At 45.8% G+C, this 18,858-nt stretch overlaps 4 protein-coding genes across 4 annotated transcripts; 1 reads left to right on the plus strand and 3 right to left on the minus strand.

Moving 5' to 3' along the window:
- Window positions 1-1,284: 1,284 nt before the first annotated feature.
- Window positions 1,285-8,964, plus strand: C8R40DRAFT_1168561 (P-loop containing nucleoside triphosphate hydrolase protein; the record flags this gene model as incomplete). Its single annotated transcript, XM_046231205.1, has 11 exons — window positions 1,285-2,773; window positions 2,837-3,707; window positions 3,765-4,333; window positions 4,386-4,722; window positions 4,779-5,551; window positions 5,611-6,510; window positions 6,566-6,675; window positions 6,724-6,879; window positions 6,957-7,125; window positions 7,182-7,499; window positions 7,556-8,964. 11 exons carry the CDS (start codon window positions 1,285-1,287, stop codon window positions 8,962-8,964), a joined length of 7,101 nt encoding a protein of 2,366 aa, XP_046088326.1.
- Window positions 8,965-9,353: 389 nt separating this feature from the next.
- C8R40DRAFT_1235929 (glycosyl hydrolase family 85-domain-containing protein) lies at window positions 9,354-12,145 on the minus strand (the record flags this gene model as incomplete). The annotated part of the gene is made up of 8 exons (XM_046233399.1): window positions 11,933-12,145; window positions 11,857-11,874; window positions 11,735-11,808; window positions 11,594-11,677; window positions 11,253-11,546; window positions 11,087-11,192; window positions 10,911-11,037; window positions 9,354-10,867 (listed from the first exon to the last, which is right to left on the minus strand). Exons 1-8 carry the CDS (start codon window positions 12,095-12,097, stop codon window positions 9,354-9,356), a joined length of 2,382 nt encoding a protein of 793 aa, XP_046088327.1. The 5' UTR covers window positions 12,098-12,145.
- A 448-nt stretch (window positions 12,146-12,593) lies between these two features.
- C8R40DRAFT_1181875 (cytochrome P450) lies at window positions 12,594-14,812 on the minus strand (the record flags this gene model as incomplete). Its single annotated transcript, XM_046232959.1, has 5 exons — window positions 12,594-12,693; window positions 12,754-13,210; window positions 13,267-13,440; window positions 13,511-14,400; window positions 14,454-14,812. 5 exons carry the CDS (start codon window positions 14,810-14,812, stop codon window positions 12,594-12,596), a joined length of 1,980 nt encoding a protein of 659 aa, XP_046088328.1.
- Window positions 14,813-16,755: 1,943 nt separating this feature from the next.
- Window positions 16,756-17,468, minus strand: C8R40DRAFT_1040978 (glutathione peroxidase; the record flags this gene model as incomplete). The annotated part of the gene is made up of 5 exons (XM_046223963.1): window positions 16,756-16,869; window positions 16,920-17,093; window positions 17,154-17,221; window positions 17,274-17,296; window positions 17,353-17,468. 5 exons carry the CDS (start codon window positions 17,466-17,468, stop codon window positions 16,756-16,758), a joined length of 495 nt encoding a protein of 164 aa, XP_046088329.1.
- Window positions 17,469-18,858: the final 1,390 nt, after the last annotated feature.

Consider the following 18,858-nt stretch of genomic DNA (forward strand, 5'->3'; position numbering starts at 1 on the left):
TTCCAAAAAGTGCTGCAAGTGTGAGTTATCATTGTGTCCTTTGTGCGGTGCTGGGAACTTAGTTGTTCTGCAGGCTTGCGCGCTATCGTGTATATATAGAAATGTTTTCGCTTTTTCAAGCAGAGTATGTCAAAGTGGGTGTCGATCAAGCTTGTCCCAGTCCCAGTCCCCACCATTTAAGCGTGCGCTTACCCTTTTTGATGTTTGACAGAACAAGATTAGCCACCGCATAAGGTTTTATATCGAGAACTTAGGATTAGGTAGCGTGGGTTCCGGTGAATTCAAACTTCAGCGTCATCTCCGCCTCTGGAGCTCTCGATTCGACGGTTCACTCACCTGCGCCATTGTTCCGTCTCTGAGTCTCTAAACGAAATCATCCAACATCGATGATCTGGAATTGATCACTCGCCTTCAACCTCGTCCACACCGAGAAGCTGGATGAAGATTCTCCGTCCTCAGTGTGGCCGTCATGTCCCTGAAAAAAAATCAAGTTTTCTTATAGTTGTGCATGCCGGAAGGAACAGGAATCGCACTTCTTGCCTCGCAGAGCATGGGAGACAACGTGCGACTGCGAAGGGGGTGAGTGCTGATAGGGATGATTATGTGACTATGGTCATAATTGCGGAAAATACTGGGGGGGCACGCGATCACAAAAGTTCCATTGCAAAAGGATATTGGCTGATATTAGGTACGTTTGAGTTCCTCGTGTTGTAGCTTGTACTCAAACGGGCGATCTGTAAACCCTTTGTTCAGTGTTTAAGTTCAAGCCTATCTTTCTCCCATGGTCTTTCACCAGAGTCCGCAATTCAGCGACCCCCCTGACTTTGCGCAAAACTTCGATGATACAAATCGAGAACCATCTTCCAGACCGCATCAACGTCTAGCTCTTTGCCTATATTTTGTGGAGGTGTATATCATTCCCATCGATGGATAGAGATTGCGGTTGCTTGCCCAGAAATTATATCTTTTGACTATGAATCGCACATCCCGTAATTCAAATTCTTGTCCGTTCTTGTCCAACATTATTCTTAAGGAATAGCTTGATCCCCAGTGTAACGGCGGACATCTTAGCTCTTCGCCATCAGACCAGAGTGCAAAACCATGAACAAGGCGTACTGATTTCGGTGCGTTGATCTTATTATCGCCTTTGTTCGTTGTCAACTCGGCCATTGGCCTGTACAGGCGCTTACAGGTGCTCAAACCTTAACTTTAAGTGTGCGACCATTACGGCAGAAGACAGCTTTCTGGGGTCTTGCTGCGCCTCGCTGCTTGCTTTCTCCTACCATGGCCGACCAAAATCGAGTCGCCAAGTTGGACAAGCTCTTAGGCAATGTTCTCAACGGAAAAGCTACTATCTCTACCGCCACTCAGAGTAAGCAATTCATAGAAGCTATCTGTGCACAAGCGGACCACGCTGGGTGTGTTGATAGGATTATCGCTGCTGGTCAGCAGGGCCTGGGGGCCATTCAAGCATCGTTGCGTACCGATCTGTCTTCAGCATTCTTTGACGGACCTGCGACAACGTTATTAACTTACCTCCAAGACCCTACTATAAAGGCTATCAGTGGTGGCCGTTTTCTCGAAAAGATACTCCAAGCTATAGTCGATCCCCCAATCTTCTGGACGCCGTTTGTCGAGGCATTCAGAAATCGTGGTTTGTCTGAACCTACCCAGAAATGCTTCTCATGGCTGCTCTTGCAACTCATGAAGTCGTCTACCGATGCCACTTCTCCTTATCTTCCAATCGCCTTAGACGTGGAGCCGCTCATGGCCAAGTCTCATATATTAGATGTCCGCAACTTCTCCGCAGGTATCCGCAATGTCATTTCCGTCCTTTCAGCTCCCCCTACAACTACTTCTACTACACAAGAAGATCATCCTCCTGGCGGACGCCATGATAATGATTTCAAAGACTTTAGAGCCATCGCCATCGTTCCTACCAGCGATGAAATTGCTTGCGCAACACCACCATTTCTCCGCATCAGTTCTGCTTTAGACGATCCCGATACTGAAGAATTTCGCGAGGCAATTTATCTTGACCATTTCTTTCGCTTGACGAGAGAGGAGATGATTAATGAAATGCGAGAGCAGTTGCAATTGGCATTGGGGAAACAGCCTCGGAAGAACCGTCGTGGGCTCACGGTGAACGGTATGAAACTGGTAGGAGTTGATATCGGAGGTGATGAGCGCCGAGCGAAGTGGGGTCTGGTCTTTGAGTGCTTGGAGGACTGGCCTCAGCTAGCCAGTTTGGATTCTGAAAAGCGCATCAGTTTTTTTAAAGCGAAGGAGAATCAGAAAATCCTCAAGAATGGCTCGCTGTGCGTTTTTGTCATAGGTGATAAAGCAGTTGCTTTTCCGACAATCCGTCGGGACGAAACACTTCTTGCCAAAAAGCCACCGCGGATTGTTCTAGAGCTTGGGGGTGAATCCGCTGTGACTGAGCTGTTGCTGAAAACACAAGTAACTACGGACGTCCGTCTTATCCCTATCAATACTGCCATTTTCGCATTCGAACCCATTCTCAACACGCTCAAACGAATGAAAACTCTGCCGCTGGTAGATGAAATTCTGTTTTGGAATCCCGATAAACCTCTTAGAGGTCCATCTTATCCTTTTCCTCTTGAGCAGGCAATCTCCAACATTTCTCGAAATCCACAAACTGATGTCGGTGCTATGCTCAAATTGGGCAAGAAGATTGTACTCGACGATGCTCAGGCTAAATCTCTGCTTTCCGGACTCAAGCAAAACTTATCAATCATCCAAGGCCCACCAGGTACTTGAATATTTTTGTTTGTATGGATAGCTTGTTGTTGAATGCATGTAATACCTCTCTAAGGAACTGGAAAATCATTCATAGGGGCTCTCCTGGCCAAATTTCTCTATGAATTCTCTGATCACAAAATTCTGGTTGTATGTTACACCAATCATGCTCTGGATCAATTCTTAGAAGACCTTCTTGGTGTTGACATTCCAGAAAATGACATGGTCCGACTTGGAGGGGGAAAGACTGCCGAACGCACGCAGTCCATGCTTTTGCGAAATCAGCCTCGTTCCTACCGCTTTAGCAAAGGCGATAATTCGATCATCACTCAATTGAAAGCTGATGGAGAACTCAGAGGTCTTGGCCTTCAGCGATCCTTTGACTCATTCATCCAATCGTCTGTGGGTGATGCGGACCTTCTTGTTCACATTGAGTTTGAGGAACCAGAGTTCTTCGAAGCCTTCAGCGTACCGGTTTCTGAAGACGGCATGGCTACAGTGGGAAAAGGTGGTCGTGCAGTCAATGAATTCTACTTGGTAAATAGGTGGCGCCAAGGACAAGATGCAGGAGTCTTTCAAAGACAACAAAATGTCTTGAATTCCACGCACATATGGAACATACCGAAGGTGGATCGGAAGGCTCTCGAGGACAAATGGGTGCAGGAGATATTGACTGAAAAGATTGACACATTGTATAAGCAAGCGCGACGCTACGACAAAACTCAGATTGAGCTGGAGCAGAAGTTCCGTGAAAGAGACATCGCCGTTTTGAAAAGCAAACGTATTATTGGTTGCACCACTACTGCTGCGGCCAAGTATGCTTCTGATCTTCACGAAGTGGGTATCAATGTCCTTTTAGTCGAGGAAGCTGGGGAAATTCTTGAAAGTCATGTCATTACGGCGCTCAGCTCCTCAATTGAGCAAGTAATACTCATCGGTGATCATAAGTAAGTCTGTTTTGTTTCAAAATGATGGTCATATGAATATTGACTTTTCTCCGTCAGGCAACTCCGCCCAAAAGTCAATAACTATAACCTCACTGTAGAGAAAGGAGATGGTTATGATCTTAACCGATCCCTCTTTGAACGGTTGGTCCTTAAAGGGTATCCTCATGAAACTCTTGTTGCGCAACATCGTATGCGTCCAGAAATATCCGCTATCATTCGTCATATCATATATCCCGACCTTCTCGATGCCCCAAAGACCTTGAATCGTCCAAACATTTTTGGTCTACAGGATAATGTCGTTTTTATTGATCATTCCCAACCGGAGGGTGATAATGGTTTAATTTCTGACAAACGTGACTTGGGTTCGAAAGCTTCAAAGCAGAACTTGTTCGAAGCGCGGATGGTGCTGAAGATTATAAAGTACCTTGTTCAGCAGGGATATCGCACGGACGATCTTGTTGTTCTTACTCCATACCTTGGACAATTGTCTACACTCCAACAAGAACTTCAAGCAGAAACAGATCCAGTCCTGAATGACCTCGACAACTTTGAACTCGTTCAGGCTGGATTAATTCCTCGCTCTTCCCAGAATTCGTACAAGAAAAAGCTGCGATTAGCCACGATTGGTAAGCACGCACAACTCATATCTTTTTCAAATTTCATTTAAAAGTGCTCCAGACAATTACCAAGGAGAGGAGAGTGATATTGTTGTTGTGTCTTTGACACGAAGCAATAATAACAATGATATCGGCTTCATGTTTGCCCAAGAGCGTCTCAACGTACTCTTATCCCGCGCAAAAAACGGGATGGTGCTCATCGGTAATTCGCACACATTTACACACTCTCGAAAGGGACATGAACTCTGGACAAAATTACTCACGTTTCTGCGTGAGCACAAGCATGTCTACAATGGTCTACCTGTCGTTTGCCAGCAACATACTCAGCGCAAATCAATCATAGTAGATGAGGCTCAATTTGACGTTGATTGTCCGGACGGTGGCTGCTCTGAACCTTGGTGAGTTCAATAGTGATTCTTGGAAACTGTCAGTTTTTATTCATCTCGAAAACCAGTGGTTCTATCCTTTCATGTGGTATTCATCAATGCCCGTTGAAGTGTCACCGTATTGGCGACCACAGCACCGTTTTCTGTTCCACTAGGATCGAAGCGCAATGTCTGAAGGGACATGATCAAACTCGACGCTGTTCGGATCCTCCACCTACGACTTGCAAGCATTGTGATAGGATAGCCAAGTCAGTGCAAGCTCAAAAGGACAAGGAACTCAAAAGTCGAATGAAGCGACAACAGGAAGAGCAAGAACATCACAAGCAATTGAAGGAGTTAGAACAGAAAATCAGTGAACAGCAGGAACTTGCTCGTGATGCTCAGTCGAAGAGACAACGGGACAACGAGCTTCAGCAGAAGGCCGCTGACGTCGAAGAAGCAAAGACGCTGACCCAAAGAGCCATCTCCTTGGCTCAACAGATTAGGCAACAGGTGTTCCCTACCTTCACGACGGCTTCAACGGATCCATTGAAATCTCCACAGCCACCGACTCAGAGGGTGACCACGTCGAGCGATACGACACAGCGTCTTCCTGCAGTCCTCACATCACCAAGCAGCAACAGTAAGCTTTCATCCGAGTCTGAAGATCGATGGCAATACAAGAAGAACATCGAAGGAGTCAACAACCAAGCGGTTGATGCCATCATGAAGATGACCGGCCTCGAAAAGGTCAAGTCTGAGGTCTTGAAAATCCTCGATAGTATAGAAGTAAAGCAGCGCCAGGGAGCTCGGTATGATGATGAACGGTACAATGTGGCATTTCTTGGGAACCCTGGGACAGGTATCTATCATTTAATTGATGCAAGTTGAGATCATCTACTTACTGGTATTCTTGTAAAGGCAAGACAACTGTGGCTCGGCATTACGCTAAATATCTCAGCTCTGTCGGCGTGATTTCAGGCAGTGCGTTTGAGGAGACAACAGGATCCAAGCTCGCCAGCGACGGCGTTAAAAACACTGAGGCCCTGCTGGACAAGGTCAAGAATGCTGGAGGTGGTGTCATCTTCATCGATGAGGCATATCAGCTTGTCAGTGGTGCTTACGGTGGGAAAGAGGTCCTAGACTTCTTGCTCGCAGAAATGGAAAATAACATTGGCAGGCTTGTCTTCATTCTTGCTGGTTATAACAAACAGATGGAGAAATTTTTCGAGCACAACCCCGGTATTCCTAGCCGTGTCCCTCATACATTCCATTTCTATGACTACAGCGATGACGAGCTTCGCCTCATGTTTGAGAGGAAGTTACACGAAAAATTCGACGGAAGACTCAAAGTTGAAGCTGGTGTTCATGGCTTGTATGGCCGGATCGCCATACGCCGTTTAGGTCGTGGAAGAGGACGTGAAGGCTTTGGCAATGCTCGTGCGCTGGAAAATCTAGTATCCATCATCCTGAAGCGTCAGGCCTCTCGAACAACAAAGGAGCGTACCTCCGGTACGCGTCCCGATTATTTGCAGCTTGTCAAGGAGGACCTCATTGGACCAGATCCTGCAACTGCTATACTCCAATGTGGCAGCTGGACAAAGCTTCAAGAACTTACTGGATTGAACTCTGTCAAGAGATCAATTGAGGATTTATATGACATAATTGGGCGCAACTACGCCAGAGAGTTGAATGAGGAAGAACCGCTTCAAATGACGCTTAACAAGTGCTTCATTGGATCGCCTGGTACTGGTAAGACTACTGTAGCAAAACTTTACGGACAGATCTTGGTTGATCTCGGATTACTATCTAACGGAGAAGGTGAGTATTTGATGAACTGTTAGTGCACCCAACTCTGACTTCATGTGTTATCTAGTCATCATGAAGAATCCCGCTGATTTTATTGGGAATGTGCTGGGTGCTTCCGAAACCCAAACGAAAGCTATCCTTGCAAGCTCAGTTGGAAAGGTTCTCATTATTGACGAGGTAACATGAACATTTTTTGTCGTTGTCAATAATACTAATAAGTTCTAGGCGTACATGTTGCACACGGGCAAGACGAACCAAAGCTCAGATATATACAAAACTGCAGTCATAGACACGATCGTGGCAGAAGTTCAAAGTACTTTGGGCGAGGACCGATGTGTAATCCTTTGTGGTTATGAAAAAGAGATGCGTGACATGTTCCAGGTATTTGACCGTTCTGCTGTGAAAAATAAGCTAGTATATACTAACTAACTATCTATCTGATTTTTCTACGTGCATAGGCGGTTAATCCGGGTCTCAGTCGTCGATTTTCTATTGAAGATGCATTCAAATTCGAAGATTTCACTGCAGACCAACTCATCGAAATCCTGGACCTCAAGTTAAAGCAGCAAAGTCTTGGCGCTACAGATGATGCGAAGAAAGTCGCCCAGGAAGTCCTAAACAGAGCCAGTCAGTTTTGAAACTAAATTCTTCAAGTCGAATTTCTGACTAAATTTCACGTTCAGAAATGCGCCCGAACTTTGGTAATGGCGGAGATGTCGAGAACCTCATCAACAAAGCGAAGCAAAACTATGTTCACCGCATTCGCGGGTCACTCGTGCCGCGAGATGCCAGTATTATATTTGAGCCAGCAGACTTCGATCCCCATTTCAATCGAGTACATGATTCTAACAAGATTGATGAGCTCTTCAAGGACGTTGTTGGGTGTGAGGGTATCATGGACAAAATGCGGAGCTTCCAGAAAGTCGCTCAAACGGGAAAGATGCGCGGTGAAGAGATTAGCGATCTTGTGCCCACGACTTTTGTTTTCAAAGGCCCGCCCGGTGAGGCAACAAACTTAATGGAGACCACTAGCTAACCTTTTTCTTTGATGCTGTAGGTACCGGAAAGACTACTACTGCTCGCAAGATGGGGGAAGTTTACTTTGATCTCGGTTTGCTCAGCAGTGCGGAGGTGCACGAGTGCTCGGCTTCCGATCTTGTAGCACAGTATGTTGGCCAAACTGGGCCCCGCGTACAGGATGCGTTCAAGAGAGCCGCAGGCAAGGTGTTGTTCATTGACGAAGCCTACCGTCTAGGTCAAGGACACTTCTCACAAGAAGCTGTTGATGAGATTGTTACTCTCTTGACGGATGAACGATACAAAGGGAAGATTGTGGTCATCCTTGCAGGATACAGCGAGGATATCAATCAACTACTCTCCAGCAATAGAGGGCTGTCCAGCAGATTCACAGAAGAAGTGATATTCAACAACCTTCAGCCGAAAGAGTGTATGTCTATTCTAGTGAATGACCTTGCTGCAAAGAAGGTCATGCTCGCAGGCATTGATGATGCCACAAAGGAGATCCATCAGAATGTCTTAGAACTCTTTAATGACTTCATATCTCTAAATGATTGGGGAAATGCTCGAGACGTGAAGACTCTTGCAAAGAAGATGATAGAGAAGACATTCGTTCGGAATGTTACTATTGGCGACAGCTTAGTTTTGTCGAGTGAAGATGCCTTGGACGTTGCAAAGGATATGCTTGCGGACCGTCGCTCCAGAATGGTAGTTTCTCCCGGCTCTACCCGTCGCAAGGGGACAGATGCACCTGTGCAGCTCGCGCCTGTTGTTCCACCACAGGCACCACCACCACCTTTCGTCGGCACGAATACAGCGACTAGTGCAGCACCTCAAAAACGGCGGAGAGAACGCCGACGCCAGCCAAAGAAAGCTCAGCAGCTGACAAAGGACACAGAAAGCGATGGTAGTGGTTCGTCGGCCCCAAAGCAAAACCCGCGTAGGAATGCAGATGAACCAAAGCATGTCCAAAGCGGCTACGACGCCAGGCGTGATTCTGGGGTCAGTGATGAAGTTTGGGCTGAACTACAAAAAGCAAAGGCAGAACAGGAGGCAAATAAAGTGCGGGCCCAAAAGAAGCTTGATGCAGCTATCAAGGCAGCAGTTGACGCAGCGAAGAAGGCCGCAGAGGAGAGAAGGCGTGTTCAGGCACTAGCAGAGAAAATCAAGAAAGAACAAGATCGTTTGAAGAAAGAAGAACTAGAGCGTCAAAGAAAGGAGCAGCTGATCAAAGAAAAGGAAGCAATACGCCGACGTAAAGAGAAAGAGGAACGGCTCAAAGCTGAAAAGGAGGCTCAGGAGAGGGCTAAGAGGAAGGAGGAAGAGGCTCAGAAGAAACTGCAGCAGATGGGAGTATGTGTGGCTGGATTTAGGTGGATCCCTTGCGGTACTGGATATCGATGCGCTGGGGGTTACCATTTTGTTTCCAACAGTGAACTTCAGCTTTGAAAACATATAATCGTGTATCTTGTGTAAATACTCAGTTGTCGCAGCTATGCTACGTCGGAATCCGAAGGTCACTCTTCTTATAACATTAATGAAATGAAGGGAAGGAAATGAAGGGAAGGAAAGATAGAAACTGACTGCATATGTTTGAATGGAACTATGTACTCGGGAAGAGTTGCTCACTCCAGCTATCAGCAAATATATAACATAGTTTAATGCTCCTCAACAACGGGGTTTACAGAGTCAATGCCAAAGCTCCACATGCAAAAGCTGGCCAACGGGTCTTCAGACGGAACTTTTGAGGAATATTTTTTTTGGAGTTTGCTATAATATTGCTAACAGCTGTATGAACTTCGACGTGTTTACTCACATGAATGTACGGATGAGTGTCGTTACATATCTATGTATACACATCGAGTCCAATCAAGTACATTGCCTGTCTCCGTTACGCCCTGCACGTAAAACCTCATTTTCCCATTACCTATGCGCAGAACTCCCTCCCCAGCTGTTGCAGTGTCTGGAGTAGACGATAGAGCGATACCGCTTTGCACAATAAAAGTATTCCTCATCCCCTCATAGCCACATCCACTCGTCCCGATCCAGATTGCATCCTCAACTTTACTCGGTGTCCCATCTGTCTGGTACTCGAGAGCATAAACATTGGCATACAGGAGTTTCGGAAACCATGCCTCTGCCGAAGGTTGGGCGGGCCACGCCGCTAAGGGATCGTCTGGGGATGTGATTCGTGGTAAAGCATGAGAAGGGAAAGAAGTAGATATTTCCCAGGTCAGAACGCCGAGGGACGCTGGCACGTTTGGAAGGGACGTTGTTTCTGGTTCCGAAGGAGAAAAGTGAGCCCAGAGAAGGGATGTGACGTGTGGAGGTATACTGGAGGGTATACTGGGGTAGACATTCAATTGCCCTAAGAGTAAAGAAAAAGCAAGCGGCTGGGTGGTCTCTTCCGAAACAATAGTAATGACAAGGCCCATAGATGAAAGCCGATTGACATCGCCGATGATAGAGTTCCCAAGGTTAAAGCGAATTTTCAGAAGGGACCATCCTCGCCCCAAGTCCATATCTTCGCTGGGGAGAGATTCGATATCAAATTTGGGATATCGGGTGGTCGGTGAGGATTCCGAACCTTTGATAGATAGAGCAACATCGATGTCCACGCCAGCTACGTCTGTCTCTAGTTTGTATACTGCCGAAGCTTCGTACATCCGACCAACAGAAGTAGCTAAAGATTGGACAGGAATCCAAATACAACGAAATGCCGCGTTTTCCGATTCGGTACCGAAAGCGACCAGACTCAATCTCAATGAGCTTCCGCCGTTCCAAGCATTGTCCATACATATCTGCGATTTCGCATTAGGAAGATCTAGCCCTTCCGGGTCCATGATTTCGCCTTCCCAAGATACTATAGGTTTAGGCCATACCATATCTCCTAAGGACGTCTGTTTGTCGATATCCGTCCATCCTTCGGGTCGGTGAAACACTTCCCGACCTTTGACAAACCAGCGTCTTCCTACACCAGGTGAAAACGTTGTATGGAACGGCAATAGGAGGGGGTCCGGAGGTGGGGTACGTTGAAAGTATGACACAATTGGGGTAAATACATCATGCACTCCCACCTCACAAGGGGATTCGCCGTTTTTTAGCGGAGGCATAACGGGTACCGTAATTTCCTCCGCTGGGTCGGCTTTTCCTGCCCAGAGCTTGCGTTCATAAGTCCACCAGGAATCCCAATTCCATCCAGGTTTGTCTTGTTCAGATTCCCACGTCCAAGCTTGACCGAAGAGAGCGACACTTAGGCCGAGCGAGGACGGTGCGATATGAGAGATAGCCTTAAAAGAACCAAAGCCACCGTTCCCATGTGATCCACGACCCCATACATCTACCCAGCCAGCTGTTAATGGTAGAGTGTCCACAAGAGGCAGGTAATGACATACCAACACCCATGTATATATCATGGAGCTTCTTGCGGTGGATGTGCGGATAAGTATGAGCATCCCCAGTAAGTGTAGAGTCGAGACTTAGGAAGTATTGCGCGGTCAAGGAAGGGTAATTATTTCTCCACTATGTAGAAACCTCAGCGGAGCTTCTTCTCGGTTGTGAATTTGCGTACCGTGTAATTACTGAATAATGAGGAGGATGAAAGAAAGAAAGGTAGATTAAGGCTGTTTAAACGATCCTGCCACGCTAATTTTCCGTTGATGATAACACTATCATACCTAGACGAACGAATGAGTGCAAAAGCGCGTGAGTACTTTGAAGAACATCGAGTAACTCACCACATCGCTTCCGCATGATCTCCAATTTTATACTTCAACTCGGCTTGTAAGATAGTGATCCAGGCAGCAAGTGCTCGGGTCTGTTCGATTCCACCGACCAGTGGGCATTCAAAATTTAATAGATAGCCGTCAAATCCGCGCTTCTTTGCGAGATCAGCCAGTATGCGAGCATAGTGAGGCGATAATGGCAGGGATGTCGGCGTAGTCGGCTGGGATACTGGTCCAGTGCGAGATTTCGGTAACTTGCCCACCAGAAGCCGTAAACTGTCCTGTTCGCCGCCACCCTCAAATATCCTGTGGAAAATCAACTTCGAGAAACAGATTTGATGGGTTGAACGCACAGCGTCCCTAGTATCTTAACTCCCTGTCTATGAGATGCGTTGATCCATCCTGGCGGTGGTATTGTAACACGATGATGAGAAAAGCTAATTGAGGACTGATATAAAAGACTAGCACGACGAATGACCCATGTAATGACCCACTATACAAAAGTCTCGCAACTTGACCAAAAGTTGAATGTATAAGATAAAGAAAATGGGCTCTCAGTGTATCCACCCTGTAAGAGAATCTGTAAGCAATCGTTAAAAATGGCAACACGACAAACCTTGTAGTCGTGGCATACCTTGAGAAGTTCAATCAGAATTAGCAACAATCGTAATCGATAAGCCTTTGGTTTTCACCAAGAGTCTTCCTCGTTGCTCGTTTCCATTGGCTCGAGGATACAATTGTAAGGTATTGTCGAACACTGGCGAAGAGGTACCAGCCCATTCGTCCAGTTCTTCGAGGCTTTCAAAGTAGCTTTGTTTTGGAGGCGAAAATTTCTTTGAATCCCCAAGAATAGGCATTGTTTGTTTACAACTTTACAAGATGATGTTCTAGCGGAGATGGGAAACGTTTTAGCGCTGATATTCAGCGACTGAACATATATAGCTGAACACACGACTACACACGACTGACACTGACAGAAAATTCGTAACCAAAATTTCGTTCGTAAGTCGAGACTATTGATAAATGTACATTGCTATTGAGTCACATAAAAGTTGCGATATATGATGGCAAACAGCTCAAATGAAGAAACGATTTGGAGACTGACGGCTAATGATGAATCAAGGTGAGATTTTATGGACAGCAGGGAGACTGAAATGGATACCGTGAATGTTCAACGAGAGCGGAAAAAGACGAGCCCATAGTGAAATAAAGGGCGAGGGGAATGGGTAAAAGATAAAAGTAAGATAAGCGCGGAGAAAATAAGCGAAGAGAATGGTGAAGAGAACATGATTTAAGAAAATTATAGTATACAAGAGAGTGATCCACACTTTTTGATACTCAACGCCATCGGGTTTAAAGACTTTCGGCTTCTTCGCCTTCCCCGGCAAGCATGATGACTTCAAGTGCCTTCTCTGACCTTGGCCTGATATCAACACCGAAAGGGTCCGGGGTTCTGAACATCCAAGAGCCATGTTAACAATATAAGGATGAAAATGTCAAGAAATTCATTCACCTGAACACACTGTTATTGAAGTCTACTTTCTCTATGATCACGCTCTCTTTTCCATCCTCGCCCTCGACACACGGCCTGCGTACATCGACAGCACTCAGTAGCGTGGCCGTAAGTAACCAAACACTACTTTCGACTAAATTTTGTCCGGGACACTGCCGACGACCAAACCCAAACACATAAGAACGCGGATCGCGTTTCTTTCTCTCTTTTCTAATTATTTCGTATTCATCCTCGTCATGGGGCCCATATAGAACGGCTTCTTCGTGCGGTGAAGGAAGATACCTCTCCGGCTTGAATTCATCCACGTCATCTCCGAACAATTCCTTGGAGCGAAGTATAGACCAGATATTTCCGAAAATTAACGAGCCCTTACGGAGGAACATGGGCGAAGGATTAGGGTTGGATGGTGAAGGAGGAGGTGTATACACATCATCTTCTGTCAGCCGATGCGGAAGATCTAAGAGAACGTGCAGTCAGTGAAAACTCTGACATCGAGAAGCAGAATGCCCTCACTTAACGGTACAACTACACCCCACCTCCATACTTCCGACATTACAGCTTCGACATAGGGAAACCTAGGTTTCTTGACTTTCCTGGTGCCTCCCTTTGCATCTGGGACATCAACGTCGACGTATCGATCCGATAAACTTGGAAGACGGGGTTTGATTGCTGGAGGGGAGTCGTCCGCTGTGAAAGGGAGTGAAAACGGGAATGTCAGGAATGAGATCGACAGATGAAATCTGACAGTTAGACCTACCCAATCCAGTAACCAAATCGAGCTCCTTCCTCGCTTTGCGTACGACTTCGCCACCTGTGTCCATGTCTTGCAGGATGGCGAGAAAGTAGTGCATTACAGTGGTGACAGTTGTGTCTCCGGAGGCAGAATACATGCTATTCGCGGTCCATTTGAGGTCGAATTCGAATTGTGCATATTCTTTTGCGTTTGCCGTGACCGGTTTGGCCACAGCAGAAGAAGCCAACGCCCATGATGAAAGTAATTCGGGGGAAATATCGGATTTCCTTTTCATGTGTCCATTAGTTACTGCAGAGGGAACGACGGCATCGGAATTTTCCAAAAGCGTGGAGCAGAAAGATGGCTTCTGCGTTCCTTTCTCGATTTCTGCTTTGACCCACTCAAAAGGTTTTTCCACAAATTCAACCATTTTCGCCTTCCATGCTCGAGATTTAGGGAGGAAAGAGAAGAGCGGAATGGATTCGAGAGACTTTGGAGCCTTTTTTAGCCAGGGAAAGATATCCACTAGCCATATTCCTCCTCCTGACGCAATCTTGTTGCTGAGAATGTCCACGCAGTCTTCAGCCATATCCAAAAACTTGTCGTGAACATTTTGTGTGTAGGATGTTGGAACAGTATATCCATAAATGACAGAGAGTGTGAGTTGCCCAGCGTACCGACGAATTAAAGGGATGTACGAGAGAAAGCGAGAAGGAAGAGGTTGGGAAGATGATGACGCGGTAGAAGCAGAAGAAGTGTGTGCGGATACTAAGCCAGTCAAGAAACCAGCCGTTTCCCTTTCAATCAAACCTTGGTACGCGGGGATCCTCTCTTTGGAGAAGGCCAGACCTATAAGTTTTCTTTGTCTCCTTGACTGCGCGCCGTATCCGGTGAACGCGACCATATCGTCACATCTGAAAGAATTGATTTGAGTTCATCCGCACATGGTGGAGGATTTCATACATACCCACAAAGTTCTCCTGCCATTACCAACTTCGGCTTATCGGAATACATCCCGCCTTTCTTGTCCAGCAAATCAAAGCATACTTCTGGACTTGAAAGGAACACTAAAGGTTGGCTTATGGAAAGTGAAGGATGTAATATTGATAGCTGGTATACCGGGCCGTAGGTCTGCGCGAGGGCGGTGGCCTTTACCCATAACTCCTTCGCGGTCAGGTCGAAGATGTTGCCAAAAAGAGGAAGCGGTTTCGGACCTGGCGGTATGCGTACTATACCCGACTGTGAGGCCTGCTTGCCGGAGCGAGAGTAGAGATATAAGGAGTAGACGAGCCCAATGATAAGGACGAGAAATGTTAAGACGTCCATTGCTTAGAGATATATGTTACAGAATTAATCAGTCGCCTTATAAGCACGCGTTTGAAAGACTGAAAGCGCCGCCGTCTCGTTAAGGTGGGGTCGCGTCGGGATTTACGTCCTTGGTAGTGATGCTGCCTATCCGTCAAGGCTTCGAGGATGAGGAAGCAAGTAAGAAGTCGAGTCAGTAACGTTGTTTTGAGGAAGAACCACCAGTAAAAACTGGCGACTGCTAAAGTGAATGACAGAAAAGTTAATTATACGTTGATTTGCGTGTGATGAAACATGGGCTCACATATCCAGCTCCCCTATACTCAATTTGTTGGTCTCGTATGTGGTAGAAGTATGATGTTAAATTCGGAGGGAGAGGAACGCCGAGAATAAACAGTAGAAGTGTTTGCTGGGTACCACGCAAATAGCTCTACGTTCACGGAGAGTTTTGGATAACAAGATTAAGGAGAAAAGGGCAGAAGAGAAGAACCTCATTCTTATTTGAAGTGGACCAAATGTATGCAAAGGAGCAAAATCCCGATCACGTATCGCCGGGAGCGTTGGTACTTCTTTGATAACGTAATTTCCCGTTCCTTTTAAGTTTGATTCACTCAGAAATCCAGACGTCGAACTACGTCTAACGACGAGCTCGAACATGCGCCACCCGATATACATTGCTGACCCCCTTGTTACTGCAGTTTTTCGGTTCTCGACTTATATCTTGCAACATCCGAGGATCATTATGTCGAGGATTCGACTATCTTATGATCTCTTTTTCATTATTTAATGGATCATGTCTTCGGAATTCAGATACCAAGGCATTGGTGAGTATATTCTCATGTTTTTTTCACATCGGACATTGCCTTCACGCTTCCAGAATCATGCTCAGCCGATACTCATTGACCCGGATCCTTCTGGTTTCACGGTAGGTCATAAATTTGTACTATCGTAGCGGCGACCGTAATGCCTCTGTTAAATCCTACTTGAAAAGCTTTCTTCGATGAATCCCTTGCTCAAAATTGCGGTCACTTGTGCATCGTCCTTGCACGTACATAGTGTGTTATTCTTATAAGCTTCTTGATTCTCGGACCCTTTTCAACCTCAGATTCTGCTGCCATAGTATAGGCTCCCACCTACTCATTCAAGACGACCAGTCTGGGATTTCCATTATATGGATTTAAGTATCTAATTTTTCCCCAACATGAAAAATGATATCTATACCCCTGCAGACCCCCACGTCGAGATTCAAATGGTCATCGGGTGTTCCACGATGTCAATGGGCTGCGATTTCACGATTCTATTCTATGTAAGTGGCGATAAGTCAGGACTGCCGTGAAAACCGACTACAATGATTTGGTGAGCCTTCTTCCGCGACATCTCGAACGCACAGACAACAAATAGGCTTGACAACGCCTGCTGAAAGTAACAAATTGAGTAAAGCTTTCGAATTGGAGACAGATCTAACAAGCATTAGAGTACTCTGTTTCAGTCTTTTTCTGGCTCACTGGCTAATAATCTTTTAGAAGCATATACCTTGGTGACCGGTACTTCCCAGAGTCGACAAGTCGGGAGCGCCGGGTTGTGTGTATATCCACCATACACAGTTAAAGTCGAACTGCAGAAATCGAAATACAGCGCAAAAATTCATATACCCTTATATCAAGTCAGTACATGAATGATTATGACTAGCCGAGGTCCGACACCTGCGGTGTATATTTCTGAGTGAGTAATATAGCTTCGTCGTAAGTAATTGTTCTTCCGTGTGTATTCCATAAGGCCGAAAGGAAAAGACCTGCTCTAGTTCGGGGGACGAGAGGGGACGAGAGGAACACCAACCCCGGATACCAACAGATGACGATCCAGACATTTCCTTATACATATAATACGTGCAAACATTCTATGCCTATATACAAAATGTAGTTGGCTGATACAATATCTCGCTTTCTAATGAGTACATACGTCGTTCAAGCGGCGACCAACTTAGCAATATCACCATCAATGGCTTGAGGAGTGGTGGTTGAAGCCCAACGGTTGACGACGTTGCCCTGTTTGTCAATCAAAAATTTCTCAAAGTTCCACTACGGAGGGATGTGAGCGTGGGAGCCGACCCGGGTATGATGATACGTACTTTGATACGTGTGAGACCAAGAATGCCAGACTTTTGCGACTTCAAGAATTGGTAAACCTCGTTGGTGTTGTCCCCATTGACTTCAGATTTCTTCATAAGTGGAAATGTAACGCCATGGTTAACTGTGCAGAATTCAGCGACTCCGGCATCATCGAGGGGTTCCTGGCCTCCAAACTGAAAGTGGTGATTGATAACAGTAAGAATCGTTGAGTAGGCGAGATGGATAAGGCATACTTGATTACAAGGGAAGCCCACTATAGTGAAGTTGCGGTCCTTGTACTTATCGTATAGAGCTTGAAGACCTATGGATAGCATTGAACATCTGGTTACATGAGTGATTGATCACAAACGCACCTTTGTATTGAGGCGTGAACCCACTAAGAGAAATGCTTGAATAAATGATCACCATCTGGGATGAAGGGCGAGGCCTCACCAGGCAGAAGCCGTGTTTACAATCAGAACCACTTTGCCTTCAAGGTCCGCGAAATCGAAAGTTTTGTTGCCAGGCATTTCGGCCTTTAAGGAATAAAATCCGGTCTTTTCCGACATGGTGGATGTGTGCAGGAAAGATATCGCGTTCGAAGATTTTAGAGCAGGACGTGTACAGTATATGAGAGTGGGCAGTGGTCGCTGGGAAAGACGAAAAGATGAGAAAATGAGAGAATGTGCGATCATGGATTTATTAGGAAATTGGTTCGGGAATTAGGGGTCCGGATGTTGGTCACGTTATCAGCTTCGGTTAACTTCGAGACTGAAAGCAGAACCGTCATCAAGGACTTTGCGGAATCTGTTGCGTCTATGTCGATTCTTTCCTCGTTCCATATCGAATTTTAACCTCTTCAATAAAGAAGAATATCGTTGGGGCCGACTAGACAAGATTTTGTGAAAAGCATAAGCACCCAACCTATATCATATGTCAAACAAACATCGCAAAAATGAAAGACAGAGATCCCGACCAAAGTACATCTGCTTTCTTTACTAAAACATCACAGGCGTTGGCTTTCGCAATACGATTCAGCGCTTTACTGCGCATCGCACTAAAGCAGTAGACAAACATCTGATTGACAGTATCTATACGGTATATTCAATCAGCGTTCCAAATTCCGTATCATTAGTTCGGAAAATTGTCGTACCCTTGATGAGTTGATCAGTTTCGCGTTGCATTTTACCTTCCCAATCACGAACATAAATATCCATTTTCATCGCCGAAAGTAGAAAGTTTTGATAGATATTCAAATGGATCGTATGTTCAGAGTTGAGTGTTGAATCGGTGTAGATGATATGACTACGTCTCTTCGCGAGTCTGTTGAAAGTCGAGTATTAACGCCTGCAAACAGAAAAAAACATACACGAGCCTACAGTAACATCTTGTTGAGAAAACTTCGACCAGTCGAACGCCCTCGCGCAATAGTCAAGGTATCACCCAGACCTGAAATCGAGAGCCATCAGTGAGAGTCGCGACAAAGAACTTGTAGTTGAAACTGGCTGACGGGAATTGGCGTATCGGAGATAGTCTACGGCCACGGATAAATCTACCATGTTGATGGCATATCCACACCATGGAAAGACTGCAATTTATCAGTCCCAGTTTCACGACCAACGAGAACGAACCATACAATCTTGATTAGGAGAAACAACGTTCATTATCTGCTCGTCGTGATCAAAGTTGGTTAAAGTTTTGTCTCTTGAAACGAAACATCCATATTCCGGATGCCCTAAGACCGGTCACAATCATAAAAGTCACAGAAGTGATTCATAGCAAAACCTTTGTTCATTACTCTGAGAAACTCTTTTGCCTTGGACAGGTCGGCAGTGATGAGAAGATAATCATCGGTATGTCTCATGAGTAACTGCAAATTGTTAATAAATGAACTGAGTGAATATTGTGGTGTGCTCTTACACTCTGAGTGTCATTAACAAAATCTGGGAAATCTGGCTG

This window comes from Lentinula edodes, assembly GCF_021015755.1.
Source record: "Lentinula edodes strain Le(Bin) 0899 ss11 chromosome Unknown C8R40scaffold_10, whole genome shotgun sequence".
NCBI classification, from domain to species: domain Eukaryota; kingdom Fungi; phylum Basidiomycota; class Agaricomycetes; order Agaricales; family Omphalotaceae; genus Lentinula; species Lentinula edodes.